At 49.4% G+C, this 25,755-nt stretch overlaps 1 protein-coding gene across 2 annotated transcripts in view; it reads left to right on the forward strand.

Annotated features, from left to right (window-relative positions):
- Nucleotides 1–209: 209 nt before the first annotated feature.
- PHC2 (polyhomeotic homolog 2) overlaps nt 210–25,755 on the forward strand; it is a 49,047-nt gene continuing 23,501 nt past the window's right edge. The window contains exons 1-8 of one of the 2 annotated variants that reach the window (XM_059690298.1): nt 210–397; nt 1,349–1,507; nt 2,483–2,560; nt 3,531–3,695; nt 5,494–5,646; nt 6,805–7,117; nt 20,604–21,019; nt 21,278–21,443. In XM_059690298.1, the coding sequence (XP_059546281.1) occupies nt 245–397; nt 1,349–1,507; nt 2,483–2,560; nt 3,531–3,695; nt 5,494–5,646; nt 6,805–7,117; nt 20,604–21,019; nt 21,278–21,443 (1,603 nt within the window). In that variant the 5' untranslated portion in view covers nt 210–244. The remainder of the gene's footprint in view (nt 398–1,348; nt 1,508–2,482; nt 2,561–3,530; nt 3,696–5,493; nt 5,647–6,804; nt 7,118–20,603; nt 21,020–21,277; nt 21,444–25,755) is intronic. The other variant, XM_059690299.1, reaches the window with a different exon arrangement.

The following is a 25,755-nucleotide window of genomic DNA, read 5'->3' on the forward strand; positions in this document are numbered from 1 at the left end:
AAACAGGTCATAGACTTTAGATCAGGCAGACCTGATTTCAACTCTCCCCTAGTGAACCTGCCTGGACCTGTCCTTCTGATGACAGGACCTCGGTGCAGTAGTCTCCCCACAGGCTGATGGGAAATTCCTGCATTCGTGTGCCTGCTCTAGTAAGTGTTTTAATATTTCACTTCTGCCTTTTTCCTCCCAGCATCCGCCTGCTCTTCTGCCATCTGAACCCCCAGGCTGTGCCATCCCACAGGCCATGGAGAATGAGCTGCCGGTCCCCCATACATCCAGCAGTGCCAGTGTCGCCAGCAGTGCCAGCGGGGTCAGCAGCAGCAGCGGTGGAAGTGGCCGCCCCGCTGGGCCCCAGATTTCTGTGTACAGTGGCATCCCTGACCGACAGACGGTGCAGGTGAGATTCCAGCTGATCTTGGATTGAATTTCTTGGTCATCTCCAGGCCTGGCCAGGAGGGCCTGTCAGCGTGGTCTAGTGGAATAACTGTGGTGTTGAATCTGTGCGGTTAGAGGAGCCTTTTATCATTTCCTCATTTCCTTGAGACTGGCTCAGCCAGTCCCATGAGGAAAGAGAGAATGGCAGTAAGGCCAGGGAGTGGGGGATGGAGGCTCGGAAGAGGGGTGATGGAGGGAGGGAGGGAAAGAATAGAGAGTAACGCATCACCCTGTGGCACTTGCCAGTTCTACAAGCCCCAGGGGATTTCTTCAAAGGGACTGGTAGGACTTTCCAGGCAGCTAGGGGCAAACCCTGGGAAGCAGTGCAAGTCTGCCCTGAGGGCCCTCCCCCCACCCCCAAGCAGGGAGGATATAGCCGTTGGGTAAGTTTTAGTTGGCTGGTGTGTTGCTTCAGTGGCAATAGCCCTCTCCCTTGTGAGTTGTCTCTTTCTTCCCACCCCTTTCCTTCTCTCTGCCTCGTTGAGTTTTGGTTCCCTCTGTCATCTTCCCTGTGTTCCAATCACCCTAATCTGAGGCTGAAGAATGGAAGGGGAGGGGAGTGTTATTGGCATGGGACACAGTGTCACTGGAGACTTAAAGGACTTCTGTCTCCCACAGCCTCCCCACCACCCTGAGAGTGAGTTAGAACAGTGGTGGGCTGCCTTAAAGTCAAGGGGGGCAGCCAACACAGGGCAGACCATTCTGGGGGGCAATGCACTGAAGAGATGCAAGATAGATAAGGCAGAGATGCCTCCCTGAGAAGTGATTGGTTGTGGTGCTCGCAGACCTGGTGGCCTTCTCTGAGCAGTTGGGAAGAGGGGGGTTGGCAGGCGTTGTTGCAGAAGGGGTGGGTCTGCAGGGGGTGAGCGGCACAGCTGTTTAACGCTGTCCGCGCCTCCCCGGCCCCTCGCAGGTGATCCAGCAGGCCCTGCACAGGCAGCCCAGCACCGCGGCCCAGTACCTGCAGCAGATGTACGCCGCACAGCAGCAGCACCTCATGCTGCAGACGGCGGCCCTGCAGCAGCAGCACCTCAGCAGCGCGCAGCTCCAGAGCCTGGCGGCTGTGCAGCAGGTGAGAAGAGAGGGTGCTGCTGATGCCCCAGGGTCATGGTGGCTGCAGGAGTAAGAGAAGTGGGCACTGCACACGTGCTCCGTGCATGCTCTCCCTGGACCCTCTCAGAACCCCAGAAGTAGGTGTGATTGTCGTCCGCGTCCTCTGACAGATGAGGAAGAATGCTCTGGGAGGCTACACACCTGGCCCAAGGTCACACAGCTCCTGAGTGGAGCGGCTGGAACCCTCAGCCCGCCCAGCCCAGCCCCGGCCTTCCTCACCAGGTCACTGTACCACAGAGACAGGACTGAGGGTCACAGAGGTCCACAAGCAAAGGCATCGCTCATTCAGCTTGCCTCTCTGCCATCAGTGCCTGAGAAGAACTCATCATTCATTCATTCAACAAAATATTTTATGGACCTACTATATGCCAGAGTTTATGTCAGGCACTGAGTATACTGTGGATTCTGTCTTCTTGGAGCTCATAGTGGCGAGACAGCCAGTAAACAGAAACCCAAATAGACAAGGAAACAAATATGTGCCCATCTCAGTTGTAAGCTGTGACTGAATAACAAGGAAGACCTTAGACTGGGCGGCCAGGGCAGGCCTCTCTGCTGGAGTAACATTGACGCTACCCTTGAAGGGTGACAAGAAGCTGGCCAAGGGGAGAGGGTAGGCTGGGGGCCCAGATATGATGGACTGAGGAGGAGTGGAGGACTGAGAGCTGGAAACCTTGCTAATAACCATAGCTGACAGTTGGAGTGCTTACATGCAAATGCTTTGCCTTGCTCAATCCTTTTAACAACCGTACAAGGTAGACCCTGTATTGTCCTCACGTTATGAAAAAGGAAACTGAGGCACTCGCTTAAGGTCACACAGATGAGGCAGAATGGAGGTTTGACTCCTTCCCACCCTGTCGTACTTCCTTGGAAGGTGAGAGCCTGGGCGGGACTAAGGGAGATCTAGGACTCTAGTGATAAGAATTGTCCTTTCCAGGCGAGCCTGGTGGCCAACAGACAAGGGAGCACCCCCGGCAACAGTGTGTCTGCACAGGCCCCGGCCCAGTCATCCTCGGTGAGTAGATGGGGGGCCACGGGCAGAGCCCCCGATCCAGGACCAGCTCCGTCCTCCTTGCCCAAGACCCAGTGGTGGGGAATCCTCAGCCACGTGGAGTCATGGCTGGGATCTATTACTCTTCCAGAAATATACGTGTCTCTCCCTAACCCTTACTTTAACAACTCCCTGTCATCGTTCCAGGGCCAAGGCTCTCTGTTCATAGCTCAGTTCTCTCGCCATTGGACCATCCCTGCAGCTCTGCACACAGGCCAGAGATGGGGCAGCGCTGGGGGAAGATCCAGGGCCAAGGACCAGAGATGGTTCTAAAGCAGCAGTTCTCAACCTGTGGGTCGCGACCCCTTTGGGGGTCGAATGACCCTTTCACAGGGGTAACCTAAGACCATCGGAAAATACATATATAATTACATACTTTTGTGATTAATCACTATGCTTTAATTATGTTCAATTTGTAACAATGAAAATACATCCTGCATATCAGATATTTACATTACAATTCATAACAGTAGCAAAATTACAGTTATGAAGTAGCAACAAAAATAATTTTATAGCCCTGACCGGTTTGGCTCAGTGGATACAGTGTCGGCCTGTGGACTGAAGGGTCCCAGGTTCGATTCCGGTCAAGGGCATGTACCTTGGTTGCAGGCACATCTCCAGTAGGGGGTGTGCAGGAGGCAGCTAAATCGATGTTTCTCTCTCATCGATGTTTCTAACTATCTCTCTTCCTCTCCCTTCCTCTCTGTAAAAACTCAATAAAATATATTTTAAAATAATAATAATAATAATTTTATGGTTGGGGGTCACCACAACATGAGGAACTGTATTAAAGGGTCGAGGCATTAGGAAGGTTGAGAACCACTGTTCTAAAGAAAGCCGAATCCACCCAGGGACAGAGAGGGGGGAGAAAGAGATGGGGCGCGGAGGTAACCAACAAGACCTCCCGTTTCCTACTGTGTGTCTCTCCCATCAGATCAATCTGGCAGCCTCCCCAGCGGCAGCCCAGCTCATCAACCGGGCTCAGAGTGTGAACTCAGCAACCGCCTCGGGCATCGCCCAGCAGGCTGTGCTCTTGGGCAACACATCTTCTCCTGCCCTGACTGCAAGCCAAGCACAGATGTATCTGAGGGCACAGATGGTGAGTACCCAGCCTGGGCCACGGCTCAGGTAGGCCAGGGGAACAGGCAGAGAGTCTGAGCGATGAGAGATGGAGAAGGGTAGGGATTAGTCCAGGTCGGGAAGAAGCCTAGGGGACAGTCGGCAGAGATAAGGGTGGAATAAAAAAGGGAGGCGAGCTGGAAAGCTGAGCGGGAGCTTTGGTATGGGCTCACTGACAAGGAGGGGGGCAGTTCCAGGCTGAAACAGTTACCCATGATGCCTCCTTTACTTCCCCTCCGAGAGTGAAACAGAACTGTGCTCCTCTTTTCAGAAACCACTTTCTAACACTAATTAGGGTAGACAATGTGGGAGTCCTTGCCTCAGCCGTCTGTACACTCAGGCACATCAGATAAGCAAGCACACAAACATCCATATACTGCACAGACATGGGGACATCGGTCTTAGCTCACTGTGACAGTCCTTGCTGGTGGTCAAGGGCCAAAGGTACATTTTGGCTCAGATAGTGAAGGTGGCAGCCAGCGTCAGGACATGCTGGTGCCTCCACTGCCCTCCCAGCTGGGTCCCATGCTAATCAGGGTCACCCTAGCAATTGTTAATCAGGTGGGCATGTTTGGGTCAAATGTACTCAGGACGGCATCGGCCCTGGACATGCATACCTAAGATCTCTCCTCTATACCTGGCCCTGAGGGCTGCAGAGGCCCTTAGGAACTTAAGAGGTTCCTAAGATTTGGAAGAATTTCCTGGGAAAATAGCAGCATGCCCCCTAGGAGGCAGTAGCATCTAATGGTTCTATGCTCAGCTCTGTCCAGCCTCATATCTCCCATCCTGAAGAAACCTTCCTCGAGCTCCTTGACACACAGTCCTACCCTCCCTCACTCCTGCGGCCAGAATTTGACACTCAGAGCCTTTCTGGTCTTGCTCCTCCATTTCCGTTCCTGACTCTGAGTTCATTGCTTGGGGTGCAGGTCCATTCCCAGGGACTAGCCCCTTAGACACACAGCGTAGACTAGACTTCCACTTCTCTAGGGAAACAGCCGCACTGTGGCACTGCCCACACGGGCCTTTGTCTTCAGTTACTCATTCCCTTGCCCAACTCAACTGACGCAACTGAGTCCCGAGGCTTGTCTGCCTCCCTCCCCAGAGCAGAGCATACACGCACGAGGGTGCCTCACAGAGTTCTCAAGACACCAGCATGTCCACATTGACCCCAAGCTAGACTCACAGAGGTGGAAGTGTCATGCAGAGACCATCACGTAGCCTGCATTGCACCCCGTGGAAGGAGATGCAGACACAAGTACAGCTCTAGACGCTCTGCTTCCTCTACCACTGTTGTCTACACGAGTGCGTGCGCACACACACACACACACACACACACACACACACACGCATGCACACCCCTAAACGTGACTAAAAATTGAGCAAATCATCCCTTCTGGAGCCGAGTCCTGTTCTGAGCCAACCTAGAGTCAGGAGTGGGCGAGACCTAGCCAGTGATCCTAGGGCGTCTATTTCAGCCCGGGGTCCCTGCCCCCGGGAGGCTGGGGAGAGAGTGACTAGGATGTCCTGCGAATGTAGGTCCCCTCTGGGATGAGCTCCTCACAGAGGCTGCTGCAGTAAACCTGACTTGGGTACAGCCCCAGGGTGGCTCTCCCCCACCCCTCACTGCCCAGCCTAGATCAGGATCCAGAGGATCTCTTTGGACTCCTTCCCTTTCTTGCCTCCCTAGTTCCCCATATCTGCTCGCTGGCTAAACTGTCTGTCCTGTGGCTGAGCCCACATTGGGCAGGTAAAAGGCGCCTCGTTTCCTGTGATTCCAGGCCCAGCCAGGTAACCTGGTGCAGGTAGCTAGGAGCCTAGGCGGCACTGTTCCTTTGTCCCCTCAGCTCATCTTCACGCCCACGGCCACCGTCGCTACTGTGCAGCCTGAGCTCGGCACTGGCTCCCCCGCCCGGCCCCCCACCCCCGCCCAGGTGAGGATTCCATGCTTGTGGGAGGGCAGGGGGGTGGGTACCCCTTGACTGAAACTGGGTATGGGCCCAAGCCCTGGTGGAGCTTTGAACCTTTGGAAAGGCTGGAATCTCCTAGGAAAGCAGGTGGGAGACTGGACGGCCCAATGCACCCAGACCTGCTCCTTCGTTCCCCACTGAGAAGGCCTCAGCCACTCCTGCCCCTGTTCCTGCAACAATGGTCAGGTGTCAGAGCAGCACGCTGAGGCCAGCGTGGTTGCCAGTAATGGCCCAGTGGTCTTTGCTACCTTTGTACCTTACACTCGCCCTCCCCGATGTAACTTCTGCTGCTTCGGTTGCTTTCAAGTGGAAAATCCCACTCTGGTTACATAGACTAGCACCTCTAGGAATCAGGGGAAATGGCATGGAAGGGGGGTGGGGGGGGGAAGATGAGTCCTGGGTCCCTACCCTCTGCTGGGAGCCCACAGATACTGCTGTGGCTGTAAAGATCCTATGGGCAGCCCGGAGGAGGAACACCTCCCACTCCCATCACCCCATCCCCAGCTAAAGAATGGGGACCACGTGGAGGACACTTGGTAGCAAGATCATCGGATTGGTCAGATGAGAGTCTGGCACAGCCTCTGTATGTCCAGCAGAGGGCACCAGGGACCAGGTTGAATAAGCAGGCGCAACCCGTGCACAGTTTATTCTGGGGACCAGATAATAATCCTCTGCCTGGTGGCCTTGCTGGTTAATTAACTTTCCGTTTTGCCCTGGCCGTTTCCAGTGTGGCAAGCCCACGCCCTGCGGTACCTGGGAATTCTTTCTAAGTGGTCTGCATCCCATCCTGCTAGCTTGGAGGAGGCGGGAATTAACAGAAGGGAGAGCGCCTGGCCTGCCGGCCCGGGCCTGCCCCAGCCTGGGCCATCCTCCCTTCTCAGAACTCCATTTCTTCTGCTGGTGGATCCAATTAATAGCACTCTCTCTTGTCCCCTTTAGAGCCTCTACCTGCTCCTGGTTTCTCTTTCAGCCCTAACTCATTCTCTCTCTTTATCTCTGATTTCATACACGAGCCTATTCAGCTATTCCTGGATCCGTCCCTAACTCCTTCCCTGTCTTAGTTGTGTGTTGGCATTGCTCCTACCCACATTCTCTGGACTCCTGTAGACCCCTCTTTTCCAGGTACAGAACTTGACCCTCCGAACACAGCAGACACCAGCTGCAGCAGCTTCGGGCCCTCCCCCCACTCAGCCTGTCCTGCCCAGCTTGGCCCTGAAACCCACGCCAGGTGGTAGCCAGCCTCTGCCTACCCCGTCACAGGGCAGAAACACTGCTCAGGGTTCCCCTGCAGGTGCCAAGTCTGGCCTAACTGACAGTGTGATGGAGCCACTCAAGAAAGGAGATGGCAACAGCAGTGTGCCAGGGAGCTTGGAGGGCCGGGCTGGGCTCAGCCGGATGGTGCCCACTGTGGCTGCCCATCCCCTCATTGCACCAGGTAAGGGCTCCAGGAAGAAGGATCCTATCCCAGAAAACTGTGGGCCAGGGAAAACTTTCAGACTTTCCTGTTCTCCAGGGACATGCTAAGATCCCAGCCATGTGTCTCTCCCCTCCTCCAATCTTGAAATGCTCATTAGCTCCTCAATCCGTTTCATGGTTCTCATCCAGCTTTAAAAGGAAGCCACATCCGTTGAACTAAATGAGTCCTTCACAGGGGGCACAGCGGTGAAGCTCAGAGTGTGCAATTATAGCTGTTGACCCTGTGTGGGTGGAGGTTGGCAGCGAGACTATTTTGAAATTCTCTAGGAGTCAGCAAAAAGGATGGGGCCAGCCAGAGGCATGTAAGAACACATGGGGAGATGAGGAAGTGGGAAGTTCGTTTTCTCATCATTCCACAGACATTTGTTGACCAGTATTTGCCAGTTGTATTGCCAGTTCTGGATATGTGGGGATCAATAAGACGGGGCCTGCCCTGGAGGAGAGCACAGACTGGAAGGACAGGCAGGTACAGTGTGGTGAGTGCTGTAATGTGTGAGCCCAGCACTGTCGGAACCCCGTGCACTGTCTGTCCTTGGGGAGGAGAAGCAAGAAAGGTCCCAAAGAGGTCACACGAGAATAAATGTAGCAGATTTTTTAAAAATAATCCAGCAAGTCACTTGTGAGGCGAGTTCTCTGAAGGAGGTGAGTCAGTCTTCCCGGGGGCCAGGCTCCTTTCCCTGCCGGCTAAAATTCTCCCAGCGCCGCCTCCTGTCGGCCATCTCTGATGGGAAGAACCTGCCAAGAGCCCTAGAAGCCTGACTCTCCCTTCCAGAGAGCAAGACCAGGCTGTTCTAACACAGAAATAAATACGGTGGTGGGTCGCGTGGCTTTGCATTAAAGAGAGACTCAGCCTGGTCACATCCCTTGCCCTCGGACCTCATCCAATCTACTTTTTTCTTGAGAACCTCCTCTGCTTGTTACTAATGAACCAAGATGGTCAAAATATGATTCCTTACCTAAAGGAATATATAGTCAAAAGGATAGAGCCAGCTATATAAGGAAATCCATTCAGTCATAAATCCCATTAAAGGAATAAGTACGGGGCAAGTGGGCACAGAGCACAGGTGGTCATCGCAGCACCAGGCAGGGTGGTCGGGTGAAATGGCGCGTGAGTCTTGAAGTATGAGCAGTTGACCCAGCAGGCAACGTGGACGAACGTATTCGAGTCAGGAAAGCATTATGACAGTGAGCTGGGAAGAATCTGATTTAAGGTCCTCTATTCGCCTTTTTGAGGTTTCAAGGACCAAGGGTTGGTCTCTACCTCCCGTGGTCACTACAGAACCTTTGGAGGCCTCACTGCCCTGTGGCTCCCGGTGTCTCTCTCTGTCTGGCATTGCTTTCTCCAGAGACTGGTCCAGTCTCTTCCTTTAGGGGGACAGGAACTGAGGCCCAGAGGTAAAGACAGGTTCTTAGGGTGACTTGATAGCAGCTTGGACTAGAGCAGTGATGGCGAACCTATGACACGCCTGTCAGAGGTGACACGCGAACTCATTTTTTTGGTTGATTTATCTTTGTTAAATGGTATTTAAATATATAAAATAAATATCAAAAATATAAGTGTTTTACTATGGTTGCAAATATCAAAAAATTTCTATATGTGACACGGCACCAGAGTTAAGTTAGGGTTTTTCAAAATGCTGACACGCCGAGTTCAAAAGGTCCGCCATCACTGGACTAGAGCAAGGACCACAAGTTAGCATTTCTTCTACCTACTCATTCAGTGCACAAACCCTAGAGCAGAACTGGGAACCAAGTCTGGCTGAGTCAGATCCTGGGTCTCAGGCATCTAGCCGTGTTTGCCTCTCTCAGTTCTGACAGTAATTTGGGGCTTTCTAGGCCTTTCTTATTTCTGACCTGAAGCTCAAAGAGCCAGTGGTTCTGAAACTGTCCTGGGGTTTACAGAGTCTAATGGAGGGCTCTCTTCTCTCAAGCCCGGTCAGGGTGACTGCAGGTGAGTCACAGGCTGAGGCCAGAGCCCAGGTGTAGCTGGGACTGACAGTATGTGGCTCTGCAGTACAGGGACCAGTGGTTCCACAGAACTTTCTATGGAGCAGCTGTGAGCTGTGGACCACAAAGACCTCTCCCCCAGAGACACAAATCAGTAGGCTTTGCATTGTTTCTGCCTCCCACCATCCCCTCCTATTCTTCCTTTCTTCTCCCACCCCTTCCTCTCTGTAAACCCTAGGGTTCCACTCCCCCACCCCACCTCCCAGATGGATGACAGCGGTGGTTCAGGATGCTGCAGATCCCCGCAGGGCCTCTGGAACAAACAAACAAACAAAAAGACTGAACTAACCCTATGACCTGATGCAGGGGCGGGGGTGGGGTGGAAGGGCTGCCTGGAGCGGCACCTGCCCTGGGCCCCGCAGTTCCCCAGGCGGAGGTAACTCCTGGCCTCCTGCCCAGTCAACCCCCTGCAAGTGGAATGATCAGAGCATGCGTGCATGCCAACTGAGGGGGGGGGGGCGGGGAGAGGGGGAGCACAGAGCGGGTTTTTTTGTTTGTTATTGGAGCATTTTTTGAGCTGGCTGGCTGGCTGCCCCCAGGGAAAGTAACCAGTGGAGACTTGCGGTGGAGGGGCCGTGGAGGGAGTAGAGCAGAGGGGAATGTGTTCTCCTGGGGGCTGTTTCCTCCCAGAGCAGGCAAAGGCTCTAGTCCCAGCTGGGACTGCTCCCACTGACAGCTGTTTGGGGGCAAAGCCCCTCCCCCATGGCAAGCTCCCCGCTGTTCCTGCTCCTGTCACCTTGGCAACCGGCTTCTTTAGGCTCTGCAAATAGAAAAGGTCCCTTAAGCCCTGAAAAGGAGTGGGGGAGGGGAGTAAGGGGCGGAGAGCAGAGCCTAAGAGGTTGGGCTTCTCAGTGACCAGGACTGAACCACGGAGGACAGAGAGGGGTAGGCAGCAGGGTCCCAGGGCCTGGTCTCCAGAGAAGCCCAGTCCTAAAGGAGCTGGGTTCTTGGAGTCCTCATTCTAGTGGATAAACCCGAGGCCTTGGGTGCCGTCCGGCCCAAAGGTGAGGAGCAAGTTGCTGACCGGGAGGGAGATGCTGTGACAAAAGGGGACTGTCTGTTCTTTGAAAACCCTGCACCCTTTTCACACAATCTTTCACACAGTCGTGCCGCAGATGCCCGTTTTTGTTCTGCCTCCTCGTCCCTCCTCAGGTCTCACGGAGGAGAGAGAATGCCCTGTTGGAAAGAACTGCACATAGCGGCTTTGTTTATCACAGAGAGGGTTTTGTGTCGGGGAGCAGTGATTTCTGTCTGTGATAGGCTGGACAGTGGGATGCTTGCTGATTCCAGGAATCTGGTGCACCACATCTCCCTCCCAAGCAGCTGCCAAACTGGGGGTAGACACACCTTTACTTAGAGAATCTAATAAAAAAACAAAACATGCAGGTGGGCCTGTTATCTGGCTAGAATCAAAATTCCTAACCATTTTGATATTAGAATCATGCAAGTAGCCATGAAGATCATTTCAACTATCCACTGTAGGAACAAGTTTAGATTACTAAGAATCTCCTTATATTGGGGGGTAATCCACAGGATATCAGTGGAATTTTATACTTTGTTCAATAACATCCCTCAGCATGAGAGAGAGAGGGGGGGGGGGAGCTGTGATGCACAGAGGACCTTGGAACTGTTGAGCACGCCTCCTTTCCTGGCATTCCTCACCCCAGGCTCCTATTATGTATATTACTTCCATGGATGCAGCCAGCTAAGAATAGTAATTACAGTTCATGAACAATTCAATTCCAGGCACTGTACTAAATGCCTTACCTATATATGTCATTTAATCCTAACAATGATTATTTCATCTCACAAATTAAGAAGATATGGCTTGATATGGGGATGAATGACTTGTCATCCCCAAATAGTTTTTTCTCTTTAATTGTTCAGTTCAGCTCAGCAAATTTTCATTTAGCATCTATTATGTGCCAAACATAATGCTAACCATATGGGAGTCACAGAGAGGAGCAAGTTTGAATTCCAATAGGGGTTGTGGAAATTTGAGTTGCACCTTGACAAATGAGTAAGTTTCAAGAACTGAACAGAAGGAGGATTATCTCCGTTGGCACTGGGCAGTACCTACACCCGAGAGGCCATGTGTGCCTCTGACCATCTGTTCATGTAGGTGGGACCTGCTCCTCCTCCCCTTTCGCTGCCCCACTGCCATGAGCTCTGGGACACCCAGAAGACCTTTCCCCCTGTCTCCCTTGTGTTTTATTCCAACACTTAGCCCCCAGAGGGGGCTTGTCTGTTCTTACATTTCAAAAATCTACCAACTGTCCACAGATGGCTTTTATGCATCCATCCCTGCCCTCATCCTCGCTCCCCAGAGGCTGCCAGCCAGAGACAGGATATTCCCACTTGGATACCTGCCCACCTGATTTTACATGTTTAACATTTGGAGAATTCATAAACACAACCAGGAGTCTTCCTCTACGGAAGGGTCCCCTTTCCCAGTTCCTGACCGCTGCTCACAGTCGTGAGGTTTTCCTGTGCGCCAGGCTCACAATCTCAGGCTTACTTTAACTTAATTTTCCTTCACCAGGGAGGAGAGGGGGGTGTTATAAATGGGAAAAGCACAGGCTTTGGACTTAGACCTGGTTTCAGACCCCAGCTTCATCACTAGTTTTATGACCATCATCAATTGCCTAATGTCTGTAAACATCAATCCATTTATAAAACAAAGATGATTATGTTTACCACAGGCTGTAAAGGTGAATGAGGTGGCCTGCAAAGTGACCACCAAAGAGTAGGCTTGCGGCAGGCTTAACTGGTTCCCAGGACGTCCTGCTCACAGCTGCTGAAATCATCTTCCCCAGAGATTCTTTCTTCCTTGGCCAGAAACCCTGCACTGTGTCTTTAGTTCCTACTTTGTCAGTTGCAATGCCCCGACTATGGGAGAGACTCAATCAATAGCACGTAAGGGCTTCCTGATAGATTGACTCTGCCCTGGGGGGTCGCTCCCCCCTTGCCCACTGCACCACTCTCACTGCCTGGCTTCCTCACACAGGCCTCTGCCTCTCCCCACTCCCACCCCTTTAGGACTCTTACCTCCCACCTTCTGGCATAACACTCCCCTGTCATTGTCCGTCCCTCCAAGATCACCTCTAACCGTCTCCACAGCCTCCCATGAAGCCTCCATGGCCTGCCATGTTCTGTGTGCATCCCGACTCGCACCCTGCACTCGCCCAGCAGCACTTCCTGAGCATTTGTTACACGAAGGCACTGGACCTCATCGGTCAGATGCAGTGGATTGCCCCCTAGCCGACTGCACTGTAGACGTCACTTGGAAACCACTCTCGACTTTTGCTTGTAAAACGGGAATGCTGCCCATTTGCCTGAGAGGCTTATTATAAGGAAGACATGAGACTCAAATGATGAAAAATGCTTTGAGGCATTCAAAGCAACATACAAATAGCTACCATTTATTGAGTATCTCCTAGGTATAAACAAAGGCAGTAAACATCTTTGTGGTTTAAGCATAATATTCCATTTGATTCTAACTTCTCTATGTAGTATGTGTCACCATTTACGGAACAGGAAATCCACGTACAGAGAGGTTAAGCAGTTTGTCTAAGACTGCACAGCCTAGAGGTGGCAGAACCAAGACTCAAAGCAGATCTGTCTGACTCTAAAACCCATGCCTTCAGCTCCTTAGGCTGCACTCCCTATCATCCTTCTGCCAGGGATGGGGTAGTTTCATTTTAATGCTCCAGGCTGCCTGGTAAGGAATCCCGCTCACAGAGGATTTGGGTGGCTTTGCCAGCTGGCTGCAGAGCAGGCCTAAGGGCACAAAAGCGTAGGTGCACCATGGCAGAGAGCCCCTCAGTTGGCAACCCTGATTTTATGAAACTCCCCTTCACTCTGCTTCCTCCCCCCCCCCCCCCAACAGATTCCTCCCAACATTCATGTGGCTGTTGCTTTCAGTTTTCCTAAACGGAGCTTCCTTGTCTGACCTCTGGAGTCGACCTCAATCTCAGTTATACCCTGAGGCCTGAGACATGTTTGGAGCTGAGTGGCCTCCTGAGGGTGCCAGCATCATTTAGACCTAAAATTGCCTCCTCTCTGGCTTTTCTCCTAGAGACACCCTGGGTTCCGCGGGACAGGATGCCCTACAGGTTCCTGAATGCACCCCTGTATTTTATAGCCCCAACTCTTCCCACACGCTGTTCCTTTTGTCATCTTACTAACTCTGGATGGTGCTAATACTTTCTTCATCTGGGAAATCTTCTCTGCACCCCTTCCCAAGCTGAACCCCCTTTTCTGTGTCCTCAGCATTCGGCCCTTATCTCCTATCATAACATTTACCAAGTTGTGCTGAGAAATCTGTTCACCAGCTGTCCTTTCACGGAACTGTTATCTACCTTATTCTAGGGACCATGTTGTAGTCAGCACCAAACATAGTACCTGGCCTGCAGTGGGTGCTTAGTAATGTTTGTGGAATGACTGAATGGCTGAAAGTATCTCTTCATGTAACTTTCTAAACCTTGAACAGTAGCAGGTAGTAAAATGTTATGCCATTCCCCTCTCACAGGTACCCTCCCCTCGTAATATTCCCGTAGCTCCAAACTCTAACCAGTTATTGACTGGGATGCTTATAGCACCTGTGGACTTGGGGACAAGAGTGCCAGCATTTCGGGAACGTGGGCTGAGTCCTGCATCCTTGAAGCCTTGAGATCAATAGAGATCCATTACTGATAAGTTGACAGTGGATGCAGTGAAGGGGCGTGTCAGTAATCCCTCAGTCAGCCCTCCTGCCTGGAGGACCTTAATCCCCTGTTGCTAACAACCAGCCGTTTGGGAACAGCAGTGGGCCTCTTGAGATTCTAACGAGGCTGTTCAAGGTTAGAGCACCAGACTGTTCCCTGAGTCTCCTTTTAGCTGGGCCCTAATTCCTGCAGACCCCAGGCCTGCCCCTCCCCTGCTCCCCAGCAGAAAGGGCTGATGAAGCCTTCCAAAGCTGTGGCTGAGGTCCCATGGAACCAACCCTTTCATCCTTAGAAGCAATGAACTTTCTAGCAATGGGGAGTGGGAGCTAAAATGGGTGCAGGAAGAAAATGAAACTATTGGACCTTAGGGAAAATATAAGAAGGAAGGTCCAGAGAGATTTCTGTGCATCAATTTCATAAAGGGATATGCCCCATTCTAACTGGGGAAGAGAGATATGGCCACCTCGGTAGCATGGCTTCAACGGGAAAGCCCTCCTTCACCACCCACACTGAGCTGGGGGGGCTGGGAGAGGGAGAAGAATTCATTGGCCTTACCATGATCAGCAGCAAACTTTTGCTAAGCATCTACAAACGTGTAGAGTATTATGTTGGGCAATGCGGAAGATAAAAGATACATAAAAACTTCCCAGTTGAGTTAAAGCCGTTTTTAATTTTTTAAAAAAAAAAGAAACATAAGACATCTTTGACTGTAAAACCATGCAATCTGGTTGGATAGATAGGAAATGAACACACAAAAGAATGCAAGTATTTCTGTTTAATCTAAGACACCACTGATTATAAGAGGCACCATTATTTTTTTTAACTAAGAAAAGCACTGCCAATTAAACCCACATCATCAACTGTATATGCATTCCAATTCAAAAGACATTAAAATGAGAAGTGGGGGAGACGAGTTAATTTTTAAGAATCAATGGGATACATATACAAGATAGTAAATGTTATCACAAGTTGAATCAAACAAGCAAACAAAAGCATTCAGGAATTCCGAGGGAAAACTCACAGTTGAAGGTTAAGGCAAAGAGGGAGAAAACAGGAGCTGAGCCTGTGCCTGAGAAGCTTATGCCTCAGATCATTGAAGCAAGAGGAGGGAACTCCAGGAAACAGGAGGCTGAAACTGAACCTAAAAGGGGCTGTGATGTCCTGAGGATGAGGAGCAGGGCCGTTAGGGTGAGTTGAAGGTTAGCACAGGAAGGTAGTGAGCAGAGGCTGGACAGGAGGAAAGTCTTCCATAAACCAGAATGGCCTGCAAGGTGGCACCCACCTCATCCATGTTCTGCTTTTTTGTGGTTGTTTTTCAAGTTTTAATAAATCTTTATTGTTCAGATTATTACAGTTGTTCTTCTTTTTCCCCCATAGCTCCCCTCCACCCCGTTCCCACCCCCCCTGCCTTTACCCCCCACTGTCCTCGTCCATAGGTGTACAATTTTTGTCCAGTCTCCTCCCGCACCCCTACACCCTCTTCCCCCAAGAATTGCCAGTCCACTCCCTTTCTATGCCCCTGATTCTATTATATTCACCAGTTTATTCTGTTCGTCAGATTTTTTATTCATTTGATATTTAGATTCACTTGTTGATAGATATGTATTTGTTGTCACTTTGTTGTTCATAATTTTTATCATTACCTTTTTCTTCTTCCTCCTCTTCTTAAAGAATACGCTTCGGCATTTCATATAATACTGGTTTGGTGGTGATGAACTCCTTTAGCTTTTTCTTATCTGTGAAGCTCTTTATCTGACCTACAATTCTAAATGATAGCTTAGCTAATCTTGGTTGTAGGTTCTTGCTATTCATCACTTTGAATATTTCTTGCCACTCCCTTCTGGCCTGCATAGTTTTGTTGAGAAATCAGCTGACAGTCATATGGGTACTCCCTTGTAGGTAACTAACTGTTTTTCTCTTGCTGCTTTTAATATTCTCACTTTGTCTTTTGCCCTTGGCATTTTAATTATGATGTGTCTTGGTGTGGTCCTCTTTGGATTCCTTTTGTTTGGGGTTCTCTGTGCTTCCTGGACTTATAAGTCTATTTCTTTCACCAAGTAGGGGAAGTTTTCTGTCATTATTTCTTCAAATAGGTTTTCAATATCTTGCTCTCTCTCTTCTGGCACCCCCATAATTTGGTTGTTAGTACGCCTGAAGTTGCCCTAGAGGCTCCTTACACTATCTTCAAATTTTTGTATTCTTTATTTCCCTTTGCTTTTCCGGATGGGTGTTTTTTGCTTCTTCATATTTCAAATCTTTGACTTGATTCTTGGGATCCTCTAGTCTGCTGTTGGATCTCTGTATATTATTCTTTATTTCAGTCAGTGTTTGCTTAATTTCTAATTGGTCCTTTTTCATATTCTTGAGGGTCTCACTGTATTTCTCGGAGGTTTCTAGAAGATTCTTGAGTAACCTTTTAACCGTGGTTTTGAACTCTATATCCAGTCATTTGCTTTCCTCCATTTCTTTCATTTATGACATGTTTCTTTGTCTCCACATTTTGGCTGCTTCCCTGTGTTGAATGAGTGGCTTTGTGTGCTAGGTGTCCTATAGGGCCCAATGACTCAGCCTTCCTAATTACCTGAGGTGGACACTCTTGGTGCACCCCTTTGTGGACTGTGTGCACAGTCTTGTTGTAGTTAAGCCTTGATTGCTGTTGGTATCACTGGGAGGAATTGACCTTCAGGCCAATTGGCTGTGAGGACCAGTTGTGTCTATAATGGGAGAACTTCTGTGCTGGAGACACCCTTATGGGGCAGGACTTGCTTCAATGGGTCTTTGGTGCTCACTGAGTCTGTCCCCTGAGTGTGTCTCTTATGGATGTGAAGAGTTGTAATCTGGATGGTCTCACTCTGACCACTGGGTATACTGGCTCTTGGATCTCCAAGGAGGTGCAAAGTCCGCCATTGCCTGAGGCCACTCAGCAGGAGCTACAGAGAGATCTTCAGATTCCTCATCTTTGTTTGGGGTTTTGAGGTGCCCAGATGAGGTGCAGCTGTGAAGCAATGCTGGCTGCTGATGAGCCTTAGGCCTTCTTTTGGAAGCTCTGGGATTCTCTGACCCAGCTACAGTTTGACAGGTTTTTAGGTGGAGAAAGGCCAGGCCATTCTATGCAAAAGCCTCTGCGCACAGCTTGGGTGGGGTTGTAAATTGGGTTTGGCGGGGTCTCAGAGAATCACCAGGGTGGAGCAAACAGCAATGGCTGCCAGTCAGCCCTGCCATGGAGAGGTCCCGGGGTCTGTGTCCCGTGGCCCTGTGCAGGAACAATCAACGCTGCAAGCACCTCTGTGAGAAAGCCACCCTCACGTTCCAGCCCAATGCCAGACAGTCCAGTTACTCTCTGTATGAGTCTGGGTCCCCAAATTCTCTCCCAGAATTGAAGTTCAGAGCAGTCGGGCGCTTGTATCTCCCTCCCGGTTGAAAAAGACAACAGCATACTCAGCTGCCAGCCCCTTTCACAAGTGCCTCCGTACCTCCACACTTCCACACCTCTGCACCTCCTACCGGACTAAATGCACTTTTCTCTTTCCTTCTAGTTGTAGAATTTCTACTCAGCCAGCCTTCCCGTGGTTCTGGATGATACTCGTTTTATCTTTTAGTTGTAGTTTTAATGTGGTTGTGCTCGGCAGCAAGTTCAGGTGCTTACCTGTGTCGCCATCTTGGTTCCATGTTCTGGTTTTGTGGGACAAACAAGCTGGAGCCCATGTTTGTCATTCATTCATTCATTCATTCAGTAATACTGATTGAGCATCTGCTAAATTCAAGGTGCTTTGGAGGAAACAAATCCCATCAATTCTGCCTACTAAAGAGGATGGTTGTTTACGGAAATAACTATGAGATAGGTATTATCATGACCCCCATTTTAAAGATGAGGACACAGAGGTACAGAGAGGTCAGATGACTTCCCAGCATCCCACTGCTGGTCAGTGGCACGCTGTCCCTAGGACAGTGCAAAGCAGAGACCTCCAAACAGCTGGGAGGAAGGGGAGAGTCCTGCTAGCTGCAAGACTGGGAAAGGGTGACCGGGATTTGGTCTGTGGTGCTCTAGACAGCGTGAGACAAGACAAACTCCATAGCAGGGACAGTGAGCTTGGAGCAAAGAAATCAGAATTGAAAGGTTGGTTTGTGTTGTGAAAAGATCTTGAACATCAGGGGCTTTAGATGGCTGCAGACAAAGAAGAGTCCCCGATGGCTTTTGATCAGGGATCAGATCTGTGCACCAGGAAGAGCACTTTGCAATCATTTGTTAGGTGGGCTATAGGAGAAGAAACTGGAGTCACAGAGACCCATTAGGTTATTGCAGTACTCAATAGAAAAGGACTTTTGACCCAGGACAATGCTGCAGTTTAATTCATGGTATTTGTTTTTCATTAACCTCAGAAGGATGTATACTCCACCCAAAATACATTGGGGTCTTTTTTCCCCCTTTACTGATTAAGGTATTACAAATGTATGCTTATCCCCCCATTGCGCCCCCCATCCCCCTAATCCTGCCCTCACCCTCACCCCCTGTTGTCTGCGCCCATTGGTTATGCTTATATGCACGCATACAAGTCCTTTGGTTGATCTCTCCCCCTTACCCCCACCCTCCCCTACCTTCCCTCTGAGGTTATCTAAGCTTCCACGAGCTTTGTTTACAGCCTTGGCATACACTAGCATCATTTGTTCTAAAACAATTGCCTTTGGGTTTTCCACTAGCAGCACAGGGTCAGGGAGGGGGTAGGGTAGGATTGGAGGCCCAGGGATGGAGGGCCAGTAGGCCAGCAGTCGCCTTTCCCAATTTGGTAAACATGTAGTGTCCCTAATTCCCTAGCTATACTATTTATGCTCTATAGATCCAGAACCTTTCTTCTCTTTAACCTTTTCTTACAAATCCTGAATTTTAAACTAGTTTCCTGTGATAGCCACTCACAATTGTAAAACAGGAAGAGACTTGTATGATCACCTAGCCCAAACCTCATGTTTCACAGATAAAACTGAAGCCCAGAGAAGGAAAGGGACCCATCGCAGGCCACACAGCCAGCGAGCAGTGGGATGTGCACTGATCCTCTCAGCTCCTCTGACCTGCACCATCTCTGGCTCTCACCTCAGATAGGCAGCCCCCAGAGTGACTCTGTTCCCAAGCCCAGAATTCCTGATTTTGTAATAAGAGAGAAACGGTTTTACTTGAGTTTTCAGTGAGGATAAGCATCCTTCTGCAGGTCTGTTTGGCTGCTGGAGCCTGACAGGACTGGCGTGGCATCTCTAGCATCTCAGGTGCTATCAACCGTTGTCTTAGACATTCCTGATCGTGAAGTTTGCCTGATTAACATTTTTTGCCTGGTTGTTAAGTTTTGAGTTAAGTGACTCTGTAAGTTAAGTTCATATAAGTTAAGTTCCTGGCTGTTCAGTGTGGAATTAGGAGACAAGGCTTCGGTTAGGGTCAGGGGCAACTTATAATCACCAAATGCCTGCTGGAAATTTTCATTTGGACGTTCCACCATCACCTCAAACCCAGCACATTCCTCTCAAAACCTCATCACCATTGGAATTTCCCTCTTTCATCACTGACTGACATCTACACCGTAGCCTGTGGGCCACCCACATTCGCTCTCTTTCTGCCTGCAACAGTCCGTCACCAGGGACCACTTTGTTTTTCCTTAATGCCTCTTGTTTCTGACCTGGGTTTCAGTCGAATTTCCTGAAACGCTACTGTTTACAAGGCATGAGGTAGACCCGGAAGGGAATACTAAAAATCCTCACCTCAAAAGGTCAGCCTGGTTAAAATGCAGGGAGAGAAGGCCAGCAGTGAATGGCAAAAATGACAATAAGTTTCCTTACTTAGCACCCATCTAGTGTCAGGCATGAGGTTCTGGATAAAGAGATACCTGACAGTTTTGATGCCACGGGGTTTATGATCTGGAAGGAAAGAGAGCTAATAACAGTTGTAGCTCACTGTAATACTGCTGATTCTGATAGAGGTAAGCCCAAGATACTTTGAGAATCCAAGCCAGCCCTGAAATAATGATTTTAATTATAGCTAGAAATGCTTGAACAGGACTGGGTGCCAGACACTGAGCTGTGCACATCATGTCATTTTCTCTCATTTTATTTGCACAGTTTTGTTTGTTTCTTATTTCATCCTTACAACTTTCTGGGTAGGAACTATCTTTATTTCTAATTTTTAGACAAGGAAGCTGAGGCCTAGAGAGGTTGCACACATAGCCCAAGGTCCCAGAGTATGCAACAGAAGGTCCTGGTAGCCCGGCCCTGGTCTGCCTCCTGCCACAGTCTGAGGACCACTGTGTGCAACTGGTGCTTCCTGGAGGAGGCCAGCCTGGGCTGAGCAGGGGGTGAATAAGAACAAGCCAGATAGAGCTGGGTTGGGCAATGGGAGGCTGCACGTATTGAAGGCATGGAAAAAAGCAAGCGAAGGGCCTGGAGAAGAGAGAGAACATGGCACCCTAGAGAATCCCGCTGGAGTGTCAAGGAAGGCTTCACAGAGGAGGTGAGTTTTGCATTGGGCTTTGAGGGACAGCCACAAGTCCAATGTCGCAGCATAGGAGGAAAGCGAGAAAACAGAGAGAGAGAAAAAACCGGGCCATGACCAAGTCAGGCTCTAGGCTCTAGGTGAAAGCAATCCACACTGAGCTTGAGAAGCCTCCTTTATGTGGGCATGGGAGGGGGTCCATTTGGGGTGCTTTGCAGAGGACGAGGTCAAGCCACGCCCCCTCCCTGGTTTTTCCCCTTCAGCCTATGCTCAACTGCAGCCACACCAGCTCCTCTCCCAGCCGCCTTCAAAGCACCTGCAGCCCCAGTTTGTGATCCAGCAGCAGCAGCAGCAGCCAGCGCAGCAGCAGCAGCCCCAGCAAGCACGGCCCGCACTCCAAGCCCAGTCCCACCCCCAGCTCGCCTCCATCCCTCCGAGCTTGGCCCTGCAGCCCAGTCCCGAATCCCATGCCATGCCTCTAGGCCCAGTTACATCCACCCTGCCTCTCCAGTGTCCCACTGCCAACCTATACAAGCCTGGCAGCACTCAACATTGCCACCCTCCCACACCAGATGCTGGGCCTCACAATGGGTACCCTGAGGGCCTGTCCCACACCCCTCAACGCAGGTTCCAGCACGCCTCCGCTGTCATCCTGCAACTACAGCCTGCGTCACCAGTGGTGAGTAAGACGATCCCAGGCGCGGGGAACAAACGGGGGCCACAGCTCAGGTAATCCCACAGCCCTATGGGGACGTGTTTCCAGGTGGGGTGAGTGGTGAAGACCTCTGGATATTCCAAGAAAGAAAGGGGCCTCTCTCTAATGTGGGGCTGGCTAAATCTTAATGTCCTTGTCTTCTACCCAACCTCCACGGAAGCAGGGAAGTGTCCAGAATGTAAAGGCAGTTCATGAGATCATCCCTGTCCTGTGTCTTAACAGCCCCAGCAGTGCACCCCAGAGGACTGGAAGGAAGTGGTACCTGGGGAGAAGAGTGTGCCTGAGGCTCGGTCCCGCCCATCACCGCATCAGCAAGCCATTGTCACTGCCATGCCCAGCGGTCTGCCTGTACCCAAGAGCCCTAATATCCAGCAGATCCCAGCTCACGGTATGAAGTGAAATGGGGCCCTTGGGGGAGGGGAGAGAGCTGGCCTTCCTTGCCATCCCCTGGCACATTATAGTTGGGCCACTAGAATGGAAGGGGAAACTATTGTAAACCAAAGAGGCAACGAGGAAACTGGGTAGGTGAAGATGGAGGGAAGAGAAGATGAACCAAGGATAAAGAAAAGGGGGCCTAGAAGGTATAAGATAAAAGGCTAGAGAAAGGAGAGTTGAAAATCCTAGATGCAGACTCAGGCCTACATGTCATTGCTGTCAGATGTGTCTACACATCCATTTGCTAGCTGGGGAGCTCAGCAGGTATCCAGTTGTCTCCGTTCTCTGCTTCATTGGTAGGAGAGGAGTTCTTGACATTGGAAATATGACAAGATGGCTGTGTAGCTCCAAGATAAGGGAAATAAATGCCTAGGGGGAGCTGGAAAGGGATTCAGAATGAGTTCAGCTTGTGGAGAGCATCTTTGAAGGAACAGTGCCCGGCTGGGACCCCATCTGTCTGCCTGTGAGTGCCCAGCGACAAGTGGGCTTTCCCATGGCCGAGGTTTCAGGAGATTCCGCTGGATCCCTCTACCCTGGCGGGAGAGTCACAGCAGTAGTTCTGCCTTCGCAGCAATCCATTTGCTTTCCTTCCCTCCCTGCCAGTGTGCACAGCAACCTTGGCCCAGATTTCAGTGACATTCTGAGCCATTTGCTGCCTACAACTCAGGGAGGCAGTTCCAGTCATTGGACTGTGTGTTGGGGTGAGGGTGGGGAGAGCCAACAGAAAGTTTGGAAACTGAAGGACAAAATGGGGGGGGGGGGTAATAAATGTCCTATAATGAATGGAAGACAGGATCAAGGAAAAGGAAAGCAAAGGAATATGGAGAAAGAACATTAGAAAAAGTAAAAGACAGGAAGGAGTTCATTGTTCTCTTGGCACTTGCAAGATTCATCATTTTGAAAAGCAGCCGTTCCATTGTGGAATTGCTCTAATGATCAGAAAGTGACTCTTCAAATTAAGTCCAAATCTGCTCCCCTGGAACTTCCACCACTGGTTGTGATTGTCTTGTGAATTATAACAGAGTCCATCTCCTACTGTGGTTGTAGACAGTTATCATGTCTCTTTCCTCTCCCTCCCAATCAGCCCTGGCTGGTGTTGCTCACTGGTTAAAGTGTCAGTCCGAGCACCAAGGGGTCATGGGTTCAATTCCCAGTCAAGGGCAAGACCCTGTTCAGGGTGCATGCGGCAACCAATCCATATGTCTCTCTCACATCAATGCTTTTCTCTCTCTCCTCTGTCTTTCCCCTCCCTCCCTCTTTTCCACTCTCTCTGAAAAGCAATGGGAAAAATCTCCTCTGGTGAGGATGAGAGAGAGAGAGAGAGAGAGAGAGAGAGAGAGAGAGAGAGAGAGAGAGAGAGAAGAGAAGAGAAGAGAAAATCCAGTCTAAAGGCTGAGACTTTTTTTTTTTTTTTTTACCTATTACATGTCAAAACCTCCTATTCCCTATTCCCGCTGTTCTGGTTATTCTTGTCTAGGCACTTTCCACCTTTTCATTAATTCCCTTCAAGTGTGATCCACAAAATTAAGCACCTTAATTCCAAATATAAAAAGCCACAAGTCACAGTAAGTTGGGACTTGGATCGCTGTATTAGCCCTTCAAGGGGCAGGCAGGACTGTTTTCCAGATCTGCATGGTATGGTAGGGAGGAACTGAAATTTATTGAACACCTACTATGTGTCAAGTACTGTTCTAAGTTTTCCTTTACCCATGATAATAAGGCCACGAAAGAAATGTTATGGCCCCAGTATTTCAAGGAGAAAACAAAAAGCTTGAAGAGGCTTCAGGTCACACAGCTATGAAAGCACCATGACTCTGGCTCCAGTGTCACCTTCCTTCATCAGGAAGTTGCACCCAGGGCCCCACATCAACTGCTCCAACCCAGGGGGATGACACTGTTGGGCCACAGAGCATTGTGTCACCTGAATTCCTGAGGGTTGGGTCAGCTTTTGTGTCTGCTTTTGTTTTTGAGGTTTCTTTTTACATGGACTGCTCTCACTCCAGGTCTCCCCAGTCCCAAACACATACAATTTATATTTTGTGCCAATGTCTAGTTAATGACATGTGTTAAATATCTTGCGAATTTAGCCCAGAGTTCCAACCTAGTAAGAAAATGATAATAGTTAATAGCTAACATTTACTGGGCCCTCTCTGTCAGAGTTTACATGTATTTCCTCATTTAAACCTGACAGTAACTCTCTGAAGCTGAAACTTTTATCATCCCCATTTTAAAGATAAGAAAACCGAGGCACAGAAAGAATATGTGGTGGGGCAGAAATGTTTCATATCTGAATTTTGTTATTCATTATATAATGCCTCTGCTAACTTTGCCATCTATCAATTATATAGCATGTTTTCTTTGTCTTTAACCAATTTGCTGATAGAAATGTTGAATAGGACCCAAATGAGGACACATGCCCTGTCTACAGGTTGGTGATAATCAATATTCTTTGTTCAATTATTTGTTATCCAATAACCCCTAAATGAACTGACGTTTGCCTACCTTTCTCCACCTTGTCTACAAAGCCCTCAAAAAATCTCTTCCTATAATCTAATCAAGATGATATACACATAACCAGGCATCCTTCCCCAAAAGGACTATCTAAGGAGAGAAGTAAGCTTTGCACAGTGGAAACAATGGTCAGCCACCAGCACTTAACTGTGTAACCATCCTGTATGTATCTGAATGCTTGCTCTGTGCAAAGCACTGTGGGATGGGAGGTAATACATAGAGTAAAAAAGATTTGTACCCTACCTTCAAGGAGCTTCAGTTCTGCTGGGAAAGATGATAAATGCACAGGGGAGGGGGGACATATACAATAAAAACTAAATGTGATAAATGCTATAGAAGGATTATAGGCAAGTGCTATAAGAGGGAAGAGTTACTATCAAGTACAAATTATCAGGATAGACTGCAGAGAAATGGCATTGTTCTAGAGCAGGGGTTAGCAAACTGTATCCCAAGGCCCAAATCCATCACATCACCAGCTTGGTTTTTTTATTATTATTATTATTTGTTTTGGTTGTGTGTGTGTGTTTAATCCTTTCCTGAGGATATTTTCCCATTGATTAGAGAGAGTGGAAGGGGGGTTAGGGAGAGGGAGAGGGAGAGAGAGGGAGGGAGGGAGGGAGGGAGGGAGAGAGAGAGAGAGAGAGAGAGAGAGAGAGAGAGAGAGAGAAACATCAATGTGAGAGAGAAACATCAGTTGGTTGCTTTCTGTACATGCTCTGAGCAGGGATTGAACCCACAACCTGAGTATGTTCCTGGGAATCGAACCGGCAACCTTTGGGTGCACAGGACGATGCTCAACGAACTGAGCCACTCAGACACAGCACATCACTATTTTTTTGTACAGCCCAGAAGTTATTGATGGTTTTTACATTTTAAGATGTTTAAGAATAAAAAGAATAGTCTTCTTGATACATGAAAATTATAAAAAATCCAAATTTCAGGGTTCATAAATAAAGTTTTATTGGAGCACAGCCACCTGTATTCATGGACATATTATCTATGGTTGCTTTCCTGCTACAACAGCAGAGCTGAGTAGTGCCACAGAAACTGTATGTTCTGTAAAGTCTAAAGTATTTACTATCTGGTCCCTTACAGAAGTTTGTCGGCCAGCTCTTGAGTCTTGACCTTGAAGGATAGGTAGGACCTGGACATGCAGAGTTGGGAAAAGGGCATTCCAGGAGGGAGTCGTGGAAGTAGAGGTAGGGAGTCAGGAAGATGTGGGCATGTTTGGAGAATAGAGAGAAGCTGTGTATTTGATCCTATGTTACCTTCTTTTATAAAACAAAATATATGTCTAAGAAATGTAAAGGCAGAAATGTGAATATTAATGAAAAAAGGCTTTGGAAATTTGAAAAATACTAGAGGGGAAAGGGAATGGGGAAAAGAGAAAGAGGGTGAGGTAAACAATCAAGAAACATAAAATAAATGTAAAACGTGGAAACAAAGACAAAGGGATGAGGGAGACCTAATGGGAAAAGAGAATGTGAATGCAGAAAATAAATAAAAAGGCAAGACAATGGGAAATGTTGGGAATAGTGAGCGAGCAATCATGGAGAGATTCGTGTTGTCTTCTCAGCACAAAGCTGGGAGTGGGGAGTGAGCTTGTGACTCACTTACGGCTTTTGTACCCCCCACAGCTCCTAGCATATCTACTGAATGACTGTACTTCGCCAGGACAATTCCGTTTAAAGCAGTGTGGTTTAGGGAGAGAAAGTAACCTTTATTGGGCTCCAACTGTGTGCCAGGCACTGCTG

Source organism: Myotis daubentonii, chromosome 3 (assembly GCF_963259705.1).
Source record: "Myotis daubentonii chromosome 3, mMyoDau2.1, whole genome shotgun sequence".
Lineage (NCBI taxonomy): Eukaryota > Metazoa > Chordata > Mammalia > Chiroptera > Vespertilionidae > Myotis > Myotis daubentonii.